Source organism: Mixophyes fleayi, chromosome 6 (genome assembly GCF_038048845.1).
Source record: "Mixophyes fleayi isolate aMixFle1 chromosome 6, aMixFle1.hap1, whole genome shotgun sequence".
NCBI lineage: Eukaryota > Metazoa > Chordata > Amphibia > Anura > Limnodynastidae > Mixophyes > Mixophyes fleayi.
Genome location: NC_134407.1, coordinates 140,918,486 through 140,936,539, shown reverse-complemented (window position 1 = coordinate 140,936,539; position 18,054 = coordinate 140,918,486). Strand labels below are relative to the sequence as shown.

General features: G+C 40.9%; 1 protein-coding gene across 1 annotated transcript; it reads left to right on the top strand.

Moving 5' to 3' along the window:
• The first annotated feature begins 9,541 nt into the window (after nt 1–9,541).
• Nucleotides 9,542–15,457, top strand: LOC142094446 (actin-binding Rho-activating protein-like). The gene is made up of 2 exons (XM_075176590.1): nt 9,542–9,723; nt 14,404–15,457. Exons 1-2 carry the CDS (start codon nt 9,562–9,564, stop codon nt 14,839–14,841), a joined length of 600 nt encoding a protein of 199 aa, XP_075032691.1. The 5' UTR covers nt 9,542–9,561; the 3' UTR covers nt 14,842–15,457.
• Nucleotides 15,458–18,054: the final 2,597 nt, after the last annotated feature.

Sequence of the window (18,054 nt, the reverse complement as noted above, 5' to 3'; positions counted from 1 at the left end):
TAGCTGGGTCCATTTGAAGGGCTGTGCCCGAGAGGATGTAGCCTAAGAAAGGAATCTGAGGTTGCTCGAAAAGGCACTTTTCAAGTTTACAGAAGAGGTTGTGTTCTCTCAGACGAGTCAGGACTTGACCTACATGCTCCCTATGTGAAGGGAGGTCTCGAGAAAATATGAGAATATTGTCCAGGTAGATGATGACGAATTAATAGAGAAGGTCTTGGAAAATATCATTCATGAGGGTTTGGAATACAGCTGGAGCATTACAAAGTCCAAAGGGCATTACAAGATATTCAAAGTGCCCATCATGTGTGTTAAATGCTGTTTTCCATTCGTCACCTGCTTTAATACGAAAGAGATTGTAGGCCCCTCGTAAATCTAATTTGGTGAACACAGTAGCGCCTTTAATGCGGTTGAACAGCTCGGAGATGAGGGGTAACGGATACCTATTCTTAACGGTAATAGCATTAAGTCCTCGAAAATCAATGCATGGCCGGAGGCCGCCATCCTTCTTTTTAACGAAAAAGAATCCAGCGCCAGCTGGAGAGGTGGACTTCCGGATAAAACCTTTTTGCAGGTTTTCTTGAATATATGTAGACATTGCATGGGTCTCAGGAAGAGAAAGGGGATATACACGACCACGAGAAATAGGTTTGTCAGGAAGAAGCTCGATTCCACAATCCCAAATGCGATGAGGGGGAAGCTTGGTTGCCTCCTTTTCACAGAAAACGTCTGCATACTGTTGGTATTGATGAGGTAAAGATGGTCATTAATGACAATGCATTGGTTAGATGAAGAGGTACTACTTTCTTCAGACAGTGAGACTGACACCGTGATCCCCAGGACAAAATTTGAGCAGTATGCCAGTCCAGAGTTGGGGAGTGGAGACGTAACCATGGCAGACCTAACACAAGGGAATTGATGGTCTTTGGAAGAACTAGGAAGGATATTTTTTCCTGGTGCAGGATTCCAATTTGAAGGGTGAGAGGAACCGTCCGGAACTGAATGAAGCCTCCTGGAATATTACTGCCATTGATGGCTGTGAGGCGTACAGGACGTTCTAGTGGTGTAGTAAGAATATGATATTTTTCAACCACAGTGGCGGCAATAAAATTACCGGCTGCACCAAAATCCAGAAAAGCATCCAGCGGAATAGAGAGATTCCCAAAAAACAGAAAAACAGACAACAAGAGGTTCTCTTTGTGATGAGAACTGTTGAGGGAAAAATCAAACAGACCTAACGGGGTTCCCACTTGCTCTGTTTGGTCTGAGCGTTTTCCTGGACACGTAGGACAACTACTGATGTGATGGGACTTCCCTCCACAATAGAGGCACAGATTATTTTTAAATCTTCTCTCACTTGGAGAGAGGCGGGACCTACCCACTTGCATGGGTTCTTTTGGGGGCTTAGCGGCCCCTAAGTTATGGAAAACAGGGCTATGATTAGGACATCGAATCTGTTCCTTTTCTTGAACCCTCTCCTTGAATCGAAGATCTATTTTGACACACAATGAGATCAGATCATCCAAGGAAGATGGGAGGTCACGGGAAGCCAACACGTCTTTTATTTGATCAGATAGGCCTTGCCAGAACGTGGCCACCAGCGCTTCGTCATTCCAGCGCAGCTCGGAGGCCATTGTCCTAAATAAGATAGCATATTGTCCCACAGAATGAGAGCCTTGTCGTAAACGAAGAATTCCTGTAGCTGCACTGGAAAGCCGACCAGGTTCATCAAAAATGTTTTTGAAGGTTGTCCGAAATTCTGTATAATTTTGCAGCAAGGGGTCATTCTTCTCCCATAGGGGTGAGGCCCAGGCCAGGGCTTGACCAGAAAGAAGGGACAAAATGTAGGCAATTTTTGCCCTATCCGTAGGAAAGTTTCTGGGCAATAAATCGAAGTGAATTGCGCACTGATTCATGAATCCTCTACATGACTTGGGGTTCCCATCGTACATAGGAGGATTAGGAATTTGTGGGTACATGGTGGTTGTGTTAGCAGAAGACTCAGCAGATGTCTTAGATTTATGGGAGGATGCCAGAGTGTCCCGAAAAGAATCCAGACGAGAGGATACATCCTGTAAGAACTGCATGAGACGATCTTGATTGGTCTCTTGTTTTTCCACTCTCCCTATTGAAATAGGTCCTTTGTAGTGGGATCGTCCATGGTGTTCATTTCATTTTTTGGGTCAGTGCAAACTGTTACGGTGCTGGTAGTAACAGGTCCGATAGTCAGAGCAGGCCTGTACACGACCAGATGCTGAGTCTACTAGGTTCAGAATAAGGAGGCAAGACACAATGTAGTTCTTCAAAACTTCAATGAAAAACATATATATATATATATATATAAATATGCAGATGATGATATGCAGATGTCAATTAGCCACAGCGGAGCGTGACAAGGTAGTAAACACAATAGCAGTCTATTCACAGCACAGATGATAATATGCAGGTGTCCAATAGCCACGGCGGAGCGTGACAAGGATAAACACAATAACAGTCTTGTTATATGCACATGAACAGACTTGCAGCAGGCTGTGAATCAGTAGAGGCACAATAGAGAGAAAACAAAGTCTTAGTAATATGCACAAGATGATACTTGCAGCAGGGAAATCCCAGTAGAAGTGCTCCAGCACTAGGTAGAGAACTGAAACTCATACACAAGAAGGCACAGGATACACAGGAAGGCACAGGATACACAGGAAGGCACAGGTTACACAGGAGTCCAAGGAATCAGGCTAGCAACAAGTTGCACTGACAGTGAGCAGATGTCAGTGCTGAGTTTAAATAGAGCAAGTAAAGTGACCACGCCCTGAGGGTGAGTCATGTGATGCACAGAAAAACAGAGCAGACAGGGAAAGTAACAAAACCTGGTCAGGATTGTTACACCGTGTCAACATCTGTTCTCAGCAACAGGTGGGGGGGCCACAGTAAAAAAAAAGGATTAGTGACGGTTTGGTGCCCACATACTTTTAAAAATAAGCAGTGGCATATAAACCTTTCTCTACAAATACTATGTGCTTGAGAGGGTAAGTCTTGGTCTTTCAAGATAGAGGAGCGGTGTAAAAACCTGAAGATCCAAGAACAAAGAAGAACAAAACATTAAAAAAACAAAGAAATATCCACACATAGATCATTATTAGGCAAGTTACAAGTATAGTATCTATCCTAGACATTTTTATCATCTTCTGCTGTCAATTTTTGTAACTGCTGAGATCAGGCTAATCGCTCAGGAGACCTACATACAATCCCACAATGGTTCATACATGTGTGTTGAGTAAATAAAGAAGAACATGTGACAAACAATAAAATTAATACATCTGACATTTATTTAATTAATTCCTAGTGTTACCAATCATGCTCCATCAATAACTGTGTAACTGTGAAATCCAAACATCAGGAACAGGGATGAGACTCATAGAACCGTCAAAACGTGTCTTTCACCTTTAGCAAATCACTTTCCCATAGAGCATGACATACCAGTTGGAACTCAGCTACCCCCTGGATTTAATATGTGGTAGTAGGGGCAGCGATATACTGCAGTGAGGTAGGTAACAAAAATCAGGACTCATCAGAATACTCACTTCAGACAGATAAATGTAACAGAAAGGGAACAAACAAGAAAAGGGTATGTATAGAGGCACTCCAGGACATGTGGAAAATCTAAAAGATGAATTTTATTGATATATACTAAAAACTGTTCCATACATGAGCGAAAAATAAAACAAAAATATCGTGCAATGTGAAATAAAAATGCAGTCACTGCTGCAAACGCTTTGTTGTCTCTCTACTTAAATTTATGATGACCACCTTAATAAATAATTGGTGTTTGCCTCTATTAATATGGTATATCAGATAGTAGCTTAATTAATGAAGTGTTATCAGTATATCTGTATTGGTCTCACAGGTGCCCTTATATATTACAGAGTATATATTCTGGTAATTTGTTTGACAATAAAGTGTCTATTAAAATATTCTCTGAGTCACCGTGTATTAATACAATAGTACCGTTTGAAACCCAAATTATATTGGTTCTATACCAGTTGGCTGTAACAGTAATATATTGGTTGACCCTATTATACTTATAGCTGTATGTACGCTATAAAGAGAAATAAATACTAAGGGGCATATTCAATTGTCGGCGGGTTTTGCCAAAAATCCCGCGGTCCACGCACGATTACCGTGATTACGGTAATCATGCGTGGAAAAACCGTTAATACGGTAATTTACTCGCTGGATTTCGGCTAGCAGCTCCCTGAGCCGAAATCCAGCTACAAATTACCGTATTACCTGTAGTTGTTTTTCCGCGGCGCGGAAAAACAACAATTGAATATGCCCCATAGTATTGTTATTTGTATCGTGAGGTAAATAGTGGGATACAAAGTAATTGTCAGATATGTATGGTATAGTAATAGTATACAATCTCAGCTGCCAATGCTTTGCAATCTCACTCGATAAGATTAAATAGACACCTTGATATATGTAGTTGGCGTCTGCCTCTATTAATCTAATGTATCCATTAATTAACTTATTCAATTAGATGATATCTGTATTATAGATGATCTCCGGATACCTAGTAATCTATATTCCTAAAAGTGTCATAATAAGCTGAGGATCTAATTACTAGTGGTAATTGCTAGGTGTCCGGTATGAGTATATTGCGAGATCAGCGAGCACTGGTTCTATAATACTATCTAGGATCAGCATATGTAGGTATCCTAATCTGGTGGTTCTATTTATAAATGCTCAGATTATTAGGAGTAGAATTACTTATCAAGCTGAATCGAAGTTCGGCTGTAGCAGTAATATATTATAGGATCCTGTTAAACAGCCAGCCGTGGAAATGCTATAAATTGCAGTAATACAAAGAGGCAAGTAGAGAGACACAATGTGAACGCTGATGCGTGTTTCGCTTGTATGCTTTTTCAAGGCATTCAAGGCATTATTTACTGCTACAGCCGAACTTCTCTACCATAATCGCTTTATCAGAATGAAATTATGGTATCGGATAAGGAGTTACTCGCAATTAAATCAGCCTTGAAAGAGTGGCATCATCTGTTGGAAGGAGTCATTCATCCGGTCACTGTATTTATGGACCACAAAAGGTCTTCTTTCTTCAGCTGCTTCAATATGAAACTTACTTATCACTCCGGTGCCCAGAATTGTTGGCGGATGCTCTGTCTTGGTCCTTTTTATGAATCTGATCTTCATCCTGCGTCTGAACCTCAACTGATTCTTAAACCTTCCAGCATTATTGTCATGACCAGACCATCTCCAAGAACTCCACCTGCGGGCTGTTCCTATCTTGATCCTCATCTTCCTCTGAAGGCGCTTCATTGGGCTTGCTCCTCTAAATTTTCGGGCCATGTTGGGTAAAAGAAGACCTTCACTTTATTATCCCGGCATTATTGGTGGCCCACTCTATGTTCCAACACCCGAGAATTTGTAGCTGCCTGTGTTGTTTGTGTACAAACTAAGTCTCCCCGACACACTCCTGCTGGCTTACTCTCTCTTCTACCTGTTCCCGAATGACCATGGATTTTATTTCCGACCTTCCTCTCAGCAATGGTTTCAACACAATTTGGGTAATTGTTGATAGGTTTTCTAAAATGGCTCACTTCGTTCCATTGAATGGACTTCCTTCCGCTTCCAAGCTAGCGCAAGTATTTATTAAAGAGATTTTTCGCCTCCACGGATGTCCACAAGAGATCATTTTGGACCGTGGTGTCCAATTTGTATCCTGCTTCTGGAGAGCCTTCTGCAAAGATTTGGGAGTTGAGTTGAAGTTTTCATCTGGCTATCACCCTCACACCAACAGTCAAACCGAACAGATAAATCAAGATCTTGAAGGGTTCCTCCATTGTTTTTCCTCTAATAACCAATCGTAATGGAGCAACTTACTTCCTTGGGCTGAGTTCGCTCATAATTATCATGTTCACAGTTCTTCTGGTTATTTTCCCTTTTATACAGTGTTCGGATACCATCCTATATTGCCAGATTTCTCCTCCCCTCTGTCCTCCACTGTACCTGCCACTCGATCCTTTGTCTGGGATCTTTCCCACATCTGGGTGTCTGTCAGGGAAAATCTGCTAAAGTCCTCTCAGCAGTATAAACGTGCTGCGGATCTCCATTGAAAGTTGGGGCCTGTGCTACATCCTAGTGACAAAGTATGGCTCTCTACTTGAAATCTCAGACTGCGTTCCATCTATATACTGACTCCACATTTCATTGGCTCCTTCCCAAGTGATCAATCCGGTTACATACAGACTTCTCCTTCCCCCCACTCTTAAAGTCCACAATACCTCTCACATCTCCCTGTTATAACCTCTGGTACTTAACAAATTTACTCACATCCCCTCTCAACCATCCCCCATTCCATCTATGGATGGACGAGGTTATCCACATTCTGGATATCCGCCGTCTTCACAGGCACCCTCAGTATATGGTCCACTGGAAGGGATTTGGGCCCGAGGAAAGGTCTTGGGTAAATGAGGAGAATCTTCAGGTGGCTACCTTAGGGCCGCGACCTGCGTATCTCTGCCGCGAAGCCCAAATCTCCTTGTGGAGGTCCCTGGCAAATACCTGGGGCACGTTAGATTCCGTGCCTCCTGGACTAGCTGCGCCAATACCCGCAGGTGAGCCTGATTCTTACAGTTCTGCCCTATCACTCTCTAAACTGTATTATTTGTAGGCTCTCATGTCTTCTCAATCCTCCAAACCTGTCATCATTATGTCACCTTCAACTCCCTCCTCATTTCCCCTCCCTCTCTGTTCTTGACTTTGTTAGCCACTTCACCGCCAAAATTGAGTCAATACCTCATGAGATCTCCTCCCATCATTCCCTTCTTACCCCCTTCCCCCCTCGGTGCCCACCTTGTCCCCTCTCCCACTCTCCTCTGAGGACAGTATTTCCATTCTCTGCTCTCCACTGTCACCTCCACCTGCTAGCCCACTCATGTTCTTTTACTTCATTTCCCTCCAACTGCCCATTTGACCCTATCCCCTCTCACCTCATCTGCTCCCTCTCTCTCTCTTGAGGACTGCTCCCACATTGCCCACCTCTTCAACCTACCACTCTCCTCTGGTACCTTGCCCATCTCCTTTAAACATGTTCTTGTCTCTCCCATTCTCAAAAAAACATCCTTTGAACCTGGCTCTCTCTCTAATTACCACCCTATCTCCCTTCTTCCTTTTCCCTTCAAACATCTCAAATGACTTGTCTACAACTCGCTCACCACCTTTCTCTCATCTCAGTTCCTACTTGGCCCACTCCAATCTGGATTCCACTGCCTCCACTCCACCATATTGCTCTCAATAAATTCACCAACCTTCTCTTTGCTAAATTTAAGGGATTCTTCTCCCTTCTTATCCTTCTTGATCTCTCTGATTTCTTCAGTACTGTTCATCACTCCTTCATTTTGCAAGCTCTCCAATCTATAAGCCTTTGTATCACTGTCCTCTCCTGGTTTTCCTCTTAACTGACCAACCTCTCCTTGTTAGTGTCTACACCCAACTCCACCTTCCCCCCAATTCCCTTACCTGTTAGAGTTTTATAGGAATCCGTTGTTGACCCTCTGCTCTTCTCCCTCTACACCTCCTCCCTAAGTCACCTCACCAGCTCCTTTGCCCTCCAGTACCACCTGCATACTGATTACACCCAAATATATCTTTCCTCCTGCTGTCTTTCGGCTATCACATCTTGGATGTCCAAGTGCTTTCTTAAATTCAATATTTCCAAGACTGAAATAATCACCCCCCCCCCACTCCAAGACTCCCTCACCTCTCCCTTCTCTCTTTCTGTTGATAACACTGCTCTCTTTTCTGTCCCTCAAGTCCACTGCCTAGGGGTCATCCTCGACTCCTCTCTCTACTTCAAACCTCACATTCTGTCCCGCCTCACATTCTGTTCTGACTTCTCCGCATCTACACACATCAAAGTGCACAGTGTAGAGAATAGGCATGGATCTTGATGTGCACCGAGGGCCCTTTAAGGCTCATCCATGCAAAACCAAAGATTCCTGAACTGTGCGTGGGTGAGCTTCGTAAATAAGTTCCACTTTTACTTCTTTGGCAAAACTACCCGAGAATTTAGAGGGAATGGTAGTAATTGCTGATCAGATTTACATAAGTACTTTATGTTTATATATAAATACTGTAGACTGCAGTATAAATTTGTGTTTATTATATCTACATTCTGCATAAAGCATAACGCAGCACAACCAGAATTACTTTGAGACATTAGTGGGCTTGGAGACACACCACTTGCAACACACAGGGGATAATGTGCAAATATTGTATATTCGAAAACTGAACTGCATCGAAAGTTCCAAAGATATGATTAGATGCATATGTTTTAATATACTGTTTAACGAATTTGTGCTTTCTAATAGTGACTACACACAGTCTGTTCCTGCTATTCAAACTGAGTGGTCTATTCTATTACGCTACGAAAATCAAAATTTTGCAATAAAGTAACTCCATCTCAGAATGGCGTTATTTGACCTTTACCATGGGATCCAGCTGAAGTCTCTGGATCGCTAGATCCCTCACAGGTCAAAGCGGTATGCTAAGTGACAGATCCCATTTTCAAACTGTCATCACATGTACGTGTATCACAGCACACAGGCTGACAGTAGTCATATGCTTACAGATTTGCAATTTGGTAGTAGAATTATTTGATACATTTAAGCCAGATCATTATGGTGAATTGTACTAATTTTGGGTCCAGATAGTTGGCAATATCTGATAAATTCATCAATATGTCCAGCATTTATTTGGCGAGAACTGTTTTAGGGATAGGCTTTGACTAATATTATATCTAGGGTTAAAGTTTAGGGTAGGATTAAATTTTTTGGGTACAATTAAGGTTAATGTTATCCGTAGGTTAGGTCTAGCAAGAGAATCAGGCTATAAATGCCTTACCTTTTATGCACCATTCAAGGCTTGTGAAAGTGTTCATTGTCTTTTGTTATTAAGCTCAAGGGCTCCTGTGTCCGATGTAAGCCTGATATCTAGTTGTCATCGGCATCCAGTTTCTATAGAGTTCTTTTAGGATTAGTCATGTGTGTACACAGGGAGAGACAGACAGTTCAGGAGAGTGTAATAGGTGGCTCTTGACCTTGCATTAAATTTCAAAATAACTTATACATATACAGTATGTCTATATATAAAATGTTATGCATTACTGTTTGTATGTTATGCTTGTACGTAGTGACAGATTTACATTAAAAGCCTGCTTGTACATTCCTCATTAATTATAAAGAAAGCACATGATTAGGAAGATGTGAGGGTTTAGCACCTCTGTGAAGTAATGCCCCCTTATACCCTCCATCTGTTACTCTTTAAGTTTAGAATGACAGCAGACAGCATGCTTTACATACCACTGAGATTGGCTCTATATAGAGCTCCTGGGCTTACGCTGCCTATCATTACTCTATACGTGGGAGATGGGGACATAGGAGGACATAGCATGAAGGACACAATTGAATTTTTTAAAAATGATTCAACTATGATAAAAGACAAACATACCCACTCATACTGATTGCCCTGTTCATTTGAGTTGAGTTCTCTATGTCTGTTGGAGATGATTTAGGTTCCAGACTTTACAAACCCCTCAGGATGTCGGAGAACTCTCTGTCTAGAGAGAGAAATATTAAAATGTCAGAAAATAAGAATGGTAATGGGGATCAACGCTCTGAAACCGAGGAAAGGAAAAAGGCTCTTCTGTCTAAGGTAAGGACTATGTTATATTAAACCATGGCTACATTTATCAAAACTGATGCCATTTTATGCGCTGGGAAATAGTGCAAATATGTTGAACACTAGGGGTTAGTTTTAGAGTTGGACACAAGTGCATTTGTATGTCATAATTTGCAAGTCACATACAAAGTGTAACACTGCATGTACATAACTGGTGCCATTGTATTGAGCTGTGTGCATCAAACACATGTGGCCCCTAAGGATATGGTGATACCGGTTATTTTTACTGCCCTGGCACGTGCAAATATTTATGATTTGAGATAGGTCTGACTTGTGTATTTGTTTCCTAGGCATATTTTTGCTCCAACTCAGAGTGGGTGCAAGTTCTGCACTTGCCATGCAAGTACTAAGAAGGGGTTTCATTCGTATTTAGTTGAAATACACCTAAGCGTACTGCAACATGGGTGAACATTTTCTAAATTGCACAGGTGTGAGTTTGCAAACCTATGTGCAACTCTAAATTCACACTATAGGGGGAAAATGGAAACTGTGTTTCCCTTATTAAGATTATGTCCTTATGCTTCTGGTACAAGTGGTGCTTATATTTGCAAATTGGTTCAATATCTTTTATATTAAAGATTCATTTGCAACATTCTTAAGGCATACTATAGGCAAACAAATAATGATGGTCAAGGCATTAGGTGTTTGTTAATGGACACCACCCTCCCACTAAGAATCAGAATGGCAGAAGTCCAATGCCTGGGACCCTGGCCATCTGGGATTTACTCAGCCAATTGTTTGTAACAGCTATTTTTCCTGGCAGTATAATTATTTTTAAATGTAATGTTTCCTACACATATATGCGTCTAATGAGCCAAAAGCAATGATTGGTCAGTGATCTCCACACATAGAAATCATCCATATGCAGAAAGCGCGGAACTGCCTCAAAAGTCTTTTTCCCAAGTAGATATAGTGGGGAAAGATGGAGGAGAATATGTCACTGAATGGCTGGGCTCTCATGCAGTGGACCATCTGATCATTCTGATACTTGTTGGAAAAGGTTCTAATAGTGAAAAAAGACATCTTTAAATACTGGTGAAAGGAATAGATCACTATTTTAGGATAGTTCTGTAAAAATAACTCCTGTTCTCTTACACGATGTCAGGTAACCCTCATAGTAATGAACAATTCATTAAACATACAAGAAAAGAGTTGGTTCACTAAATGTTGAGAACAAGAGGATGACTAGTATGCTGCTAGCTGGTTGTTGGAGCAAACAATAGAGCCAGGGACGGGCTGGGCCGGGGGCAGGGGGGCATCGGCCGCTCAGAATCACCGTTGTTAGGGCCGGCCGGCCCCGGATACAATATCGCCATCAATGACGCGGCCGCATCCCGTGTCATGAGATGCGGCCGCCTGTGCGCCCCCCGGGCTGAAATCTGTCAGCCCGCACCTGAATAGAGCACATATCATTCTGCAGTCTCTTTACTAGAGATAATGATAAAAAAGAATCATAATCTCTAGCTGTACTGTTGGGTAAAATATATGTTATTTCATTTAACTATTGGAATCAAAAGAGTTTAATACCTAAAATATAAATTGGCCCAATATCAAAAGGCAACTTGGAAAATTTATTCATGCATGTGACAAAGTTTCAAATTGTATGTAATAGTGAGTTATTACTTATAATTGTTATCCATCTCAGGCCATATGTGGCTTCCTATTAAGTGTGGCAAAGAGTATGATAAAAAAACCAATTCATACTCAAAATTAAAAACAAGCATAGTTGCCTACACTCCCGGAATATCTAGGAGACTCACAAATTTCTAGGAGTTCTCACAGCACCTGCAATGCACTCTCCTAGATCCTGCCCACTTCCTTAGTGTGGGTGGAGATAGGGCTTAATGCTGTGACTCACAGCGAGTTGAGTCATCCAAGCCCCACCCACTGCTGTATTATGTAACGAATCGTGGCCTTGAGCAGTGGGTGTGGGACTGTGATTGCGCAATTTACACGGCCACATCTCCTGCACTTGGCACTAGGATCTCCCCTTTGTGATCTCACAGAGAGGAGATCCCAAATCTTGGCAAGTATGAAACAAAGTGGTTTTTTTTATTTTTATTTGACAGCGGACCATGCTGTCCATTTTTTTTTATTTTTTTTTAAATATTAAACAATTTACTGTGCATGGGGACTGTTTAATCACAGGTGGAAATTTTGTGTAAAGTGTATTACATTACTTGGGGTGCGCCTACAAATACATTTCTCCACAGAGAAGGTCAGCCTTCAGGGGAGAAGTGTACTTCTAGGGCTGCTCCTGACATTGTGATAAAAAGCATTACACACACAAAAAGTGACACCATGGGTTAGATTTACTAAGCTGCGGGTTTGAAAAAGTGGGGATGTCGCCTATAGCAACCAAATCAGATTCTAGCTGTCAGTTTGTAGAAAGTACTAAATAAATGAAAGCTAGAATCTGATTGGTTGCTATAGGCAACATCCCCACTTTTCAAACCCGCAGCTTAGTAAATCTAGCCCCATGTCCCCTCAATCTCATGATGTTGTAAATGAGACTAAACCAAGTAGTATTTTAGAAGAAAAACTGAAACATTTATTTAATAAACCCACTTTTAGTGTGTGGAGGATGCTTCCGAGTGTAGACCGTGCATCAGCACAAAACCAAGTTATTTTGCAATGTGCTTGGTAAATAACCTCTTATATTTGATATTTTCTTATCTGTAACCACTAATACTAGAACTGCTTGACAATTCAAGAAGTGATGGAAGCATTAACTCTTAATTTTTTTGATCAATTTTTAAAGTGAATGATCAGAAATAGATTGGCTTTTTGTCTATCAAATCCTGCAGCTCTCATTAGTCAATGTACATTGTATCTTGGTTATTGCTGGGTATTGTTTTGTCTATGAGTGTCATGGACATATGTCAAGCATTACAGGATTCATGTCTAACCTTCACTTTACACGTCTGTCAATAGGCTATTTGTAGAACCCATAAAATAGTCACTATATTTTCCTTAAAGAGTTACAAGTATCATGTGTCTCTTCCTCTATTCAACTTGATGATTCGTGCTTAGCAGTCTGTGGGGTATATTTACTGAACTGCGCTTTTGAAAAAGTAAAGATGTTGCCTATAGCAACCAATACGATTCTAGCTGTCAGTTGTAGAATGCACTAAATAAATAAAAGCTAGAATCTGATTGGTTGCTATAGGCAACATCTCCACTTTTCCAAACCCGCAGTTTAATAAATATAGTCCTTATGTCTTAACACCTACCAGACATTTACCCTTAATTGAGAACTTTACAAAGGCCTATATTATCCAAATACCACCCCCTATTAGTGGAACCAAGATAGTCCTGTGGCCTACATTGTTTAATTCTGGCGAATACTAGCACCTTCAGGAGCTACTAACTATCTCCAGACTCCTAGCAGAAGTCTAAAGCACAGAAAAAGGTCAGCGAGCACTTCTAAGCTAAAGAGTTTGTATTTAGTGTTACTTTAAGGATGGATCATTGTTAGGAGTCAGCAAATATCACAATTAAGAACCAGAGATATATAGATATGTTCTCCATTGGTTCTAACACTACAATTGTGCAGAGGGGCAGAGATGATGAGATGTGTAGACCAATATAACTATAAAACACAGATTAGCCACCCTAAAATATGTAGACGCCAATATGTGGGTTTTCAACATTTCTTAAATTTGCCATGTGACACACATCATTATTTTAAATGTCTAAAATGACACAAAGCAAAAATATACTATTTTTTACTTAAAAAACGCATTGGATTTAGTTATATTATTGTCTTTTGTTAAGACTGACAATTTATTTTGCTGGATTCTGTTAGTACATTTATTGACCGGCTAAACCTCTTTCTGGACATTTCTATGGACAGTGACCATCACAGACTGTACAAATGTGAAATGCAAGGAGTATTACAATAAAATGATAAATTGTAATAAAAACCATGCATTTCTTCCTAGCAGAATAAATTAATGGTCAATTATATTATATTGTACACAACATAGTTAAAACTCATAATATTTTTATTGCTACCCTAAAAATATTTTTATGCCACATTTCTATTTTACAATTAATTGTTACCTAAGGCAAATCTCACAGTACTGGCATCATAAGTTCTATTCCCGACCATGGCATTATCTGTGTGGAGTTTGTATGGTTTCCCTGTGTTTGTGTGGGTTTCCTCCGGGTGCTCGGGTTTTCGCACACACTCCAAAAACATAATTGGAGGTTAATTGGCTGCTATCAAATTGACCCTAGTCTCTCTGTCTGTCTGTGTGTGTGTATGTTAGGGAATTCAGACTGTAAGCTTCAATGGGTCAGGGAGTGATGTGAGTGAGTTCTCTGTACAGCGCTGTGGAATTAGTGGCGCTATATAAATAGCTGCTGCTGATCTGAGGATGAGTAGCATATATTTACTTGGCACTATACAGTTGTATGTAACAAATATTCAACATTGCCCTTATTGATGGCAGTAAACAAATATGACCATTGTTCAAGTGGAGAGACATTCAATAGTTGCATTTGATAAGATAAATGTGGGACTGTAACTTCACATTACAATAAATATCACGTGTCCTGTCACTGGATTGGAATTTCAGGAGGTAATGTATTTTGCTTTGTTCTTGGGACCTCTTTATCAAACAAGATGTAAATCTTCTCTTCCCACAGATAAAAATTATAACCATATCTGACTTAAGGAGGGAGTGGCAGCTACGTTCTGAGGAGCATGCAGAGAAGCAGAAGCTCAATCCATTCAGTGATGATTTTGACCACCAACACGCCATGGAAGTCCGACTTCGCAAGGGAGATCATGGTTATGGCAGGCCTGAGGAAGGTAGCAAGACGGAAGAAAGGGGGAAGAGAGCCTTTAAGCACATACATAAAGAGATTGAGGAGATGTGCCTCATTATAAGAGACATCGGAGTGAGATGCAAAGATGGGAGGATTAGAGTGAAATTCGGGAGGTTGTTTGAGAGATATGTACAGATCTCAGACAAGGTGGTTGGGATCCTCCTGAGGGCTAGAAAACACGGACGACTGGACTTTGAAGGAGAAATGCTGTGGCAGGGAGTCCATGATAATGTTATTATTACTCTTCTAGATTAACTGGAAAAAAATACTTATTTAAAAATAATATACATATGACTAGTTTTGATGAGTAGAACAAAAGTGTTTACATGTCTGAAAAATTATTCTTTCAAAAATGATTTCATGCCTTTGTCAATATTTAATTAGTTTATGACAAACCGGCCACGGAAGCACTGATAAATGCTAAATGAAAGGGTAATACCCCCTTACTTTAATGGTTGTTGCGGAATATGTCCTGTGTGTGTGTGTGTGCCTTCTTGTTTACTTCTCTCAATATTGCAGTGCCTCCATCTGAATCTTCTACACAGATTGTGGGGATGTGGATAGTGGACTCGCCCACCAGGGAACTACTGGACAGATCCCTTGTCCCTAATACACGTTGGGCACACACGCAAGAAGCAGTTTATGTAAACACTACTTTGGCACTTTTATTAAAGGGCAAGGGAGGTAGGTGATGGTGGATACAACAAGGGAGAGATAGGTGGTAGCTGCAAACAAATAGACATAGCCAATGCAACTGTTGCAAAACAATAGAACAGTAGAAGTATCAATTGAACAATAAAGTTAATGAACACAGTAAGTAATATTCACTCGCATGCACACCAACTCACACGACACATGCTCCCAGATAATGATCTGATGATGATATACTCTGATGGCTAGCTAAATAATAAACAATAATAATCAATGCAATGTCATAGTTCTAAACTCATGGGTTACTATTGGTTCACTTAAACAATGGTAACCTGAGTTATGTGTAAGTATGTGGAATATGTTGGCAGCTTATTGGTAGATAAGCGAGTCCCTTGACAACAGGCACAACTCCTTAAATATATGTGGAGTCTCTTGCAACTGTCTGATGGGTATGAGTTTCTAATGTCCTTTCATGGACTTATAAACTTAGATATATGAGACAGGAGTCTCTCACATATGGCACCTGGTTCTGCACCATTCAAAATGTACACTTATCTGTCAATGGTTTCAGACTTTATCTTGATTGTAGTCCTCCCATTTCACACTCAATTCTCCAAGGTCAGTAGACTCCTGACAATGGACCCACTTGGTGGGCTCTCTGTAGAAGATGCTCAAAGACTCTTTCACGTTGGCAGGCTGCAGTCACAAAACACTCCACATTCAGTAGGATGCAATCTCTGATGCTTCATGAAATAGTGTGCCCAAATCTCTTCAAAAGAAGAGTCTCTGGTCACAAGCTGAATGGGGTATACTACTGGCACATTCTGTGGCATGGGTGCCCAATCCTCACTTGGCACCTCTCTAAGTAGCAGCTTGCACAGCCCTTCTGGTCATATACGCTGTTATTCCCATACAATCCCAGGACTCCCTCTCTGCAGTTGCCCTTCCTTCTGGCTCTCCGGCACCTAACTCTGTGCCACTTCTACCACCTCCAACTGGCAGGATCTCTTCCTTGAACTCCTCTTTGGTGCCAACTTGTGTTTGCAGACACTACACACCTCCTCCTCGCTCTCCTGCACGCAGGCTCCTGGAGTCCACAGAGCTCCCCATATCTGCCCCCCCTCTGCAGGCGCATAGGTGACATCTCCTAGTCTCTCCTGCTGCTACTGCGGCTATGGTAAATTGAACCTCTGCTGCGGTGTGGGTTACAAAATTCTACATAAGTTTCTCTTTGCAGAATAATGTATGACTGAGCATTAATAGAAAGAGTAGGAAAACAAGTATTTTACAGTTTCACTGTAAAGTGCATACATCCCCTCCACACAGTGATGTCAGCAATGAGAATGCAGCATATATCCAAATTCTCTAGGAGCTAATGATGGGCCTGATTCATTAAGGAAAGTTAAGCAAAAAAGTTAGTTTTCTTACTTAAGTTTTCTGGACAAAACCATGTTGCAATGCAAGGGGTGCAAATGAGTTTATTATTTTTGCACATAAAGAAAATACTGGCTGTTTTTTCATGTAGCACACAAATATTTCATACCTTATTTGTACACTGAAATTTAAAGTTAATCTAGGACATGCCCTACCCCAAATATAAATCTGCCATCACATTTTAAATTTCCCTCCCCCTCCAATGCAACATGGTTTCGCCTTACTTTCTTACCTTTCCTTAATGAATCAGGCCGACATCACTGAGGTATGTCTCAGCATTTTCACTGGCTCCAATCAAGTTGACTCATAGTTATCCATTTAAGTGCTTTTTTATGCAAATGTTTGGGTTTTATATTAATCTTAATGTTCTAACTCAAACTGCACACTATACTATAATACAAAATCAAACAGTGAATTAAATACTGTGAAAAAGAAACACAAACGAAAATATACTGATACATGAGATGACCTTCCCCTACTGGACACTATAAGTATAGGAAAATCAACAAAGGAATTTGGTGACGAAATAAATACATGAGACATGCATCCGTAAACAGGGGCGCACGGAGGATTTTTAATTGGGGGTTTCCCCTCCACCGAAAAAGAAAAAAAAAAAGCGAGAGCAGCTCCATTTAGGCAGCACTGTACTATACAGCAGCCGTGGCGCTGTCAAAGAAGCGTCCGCGGCGGTGCTATACAGCGCCGCGGCTGCTGTATAGTACAGTGCCAATATGTAGGGCACTTCTTTAACGGAGGGGAGGGGTTTCTGGAGACCCAGAAACCCCCCCCCCCCCCCCCTGCGTGCGCCACTGGAAAACCAACCATGCCAGCTGCCTCATGATTAAAAACACAGGAGATGGATGTCTGTATTTTTAACTTGCAATCACTGTGTGTTTCATTCAAATTTCATAACCCCTTTCTAAAATGTTTACTTTGTTATACTATACAACAGACTTCTATAAATGTGCTTTATATTGTTACTGTATATTGAACATAACGATTTTACCAATAAGATCATCCTAATTGGACTACTACGCAATTTAATTCCTCCTGGATCAAGTACACCAAACGGAATCATGCCCATATAGCTCAATACATTTTTCCTAGACTAATTTATCCCAATTTTTTAGTTTACTATTCCACATTCATATGACAAGTCTCCAAACCCCTCCCAGCCCGCAAATCTTAGCTTAATATTTTTCTCTATAAGTCTCTTTCTAGCCCCATTTTGCTACTTAAAGGGAACCCGTCACCTACACATAGTGGAGGAAGCTTTTTTCTGGGCTAATCCAATATTTATGAAAATGCAGCCTATCAATTAATAGAAATTAGTGAAGCCACTCAGGTATGAGACACATTTTGGATTTTTTTCTCCATTTAGAA

Bases quoted from the DNA above. Each gene is read 5' to 3' on its own strand.
- LOC142094446 (XM_075176590.1), top strand. From the start codon at position 9,562: ATGTCTGTTGGAGATGATTTAGGTTCCAGACTTTACAAACCCCTCAGG. The intron at 9,724-14,403 runs GTAAGGACTATG...CTCTTCCCACAG, and splicing joins AAAAGGCTCTTCTGTCTAAG to ATAAAAATTATAACCATATC.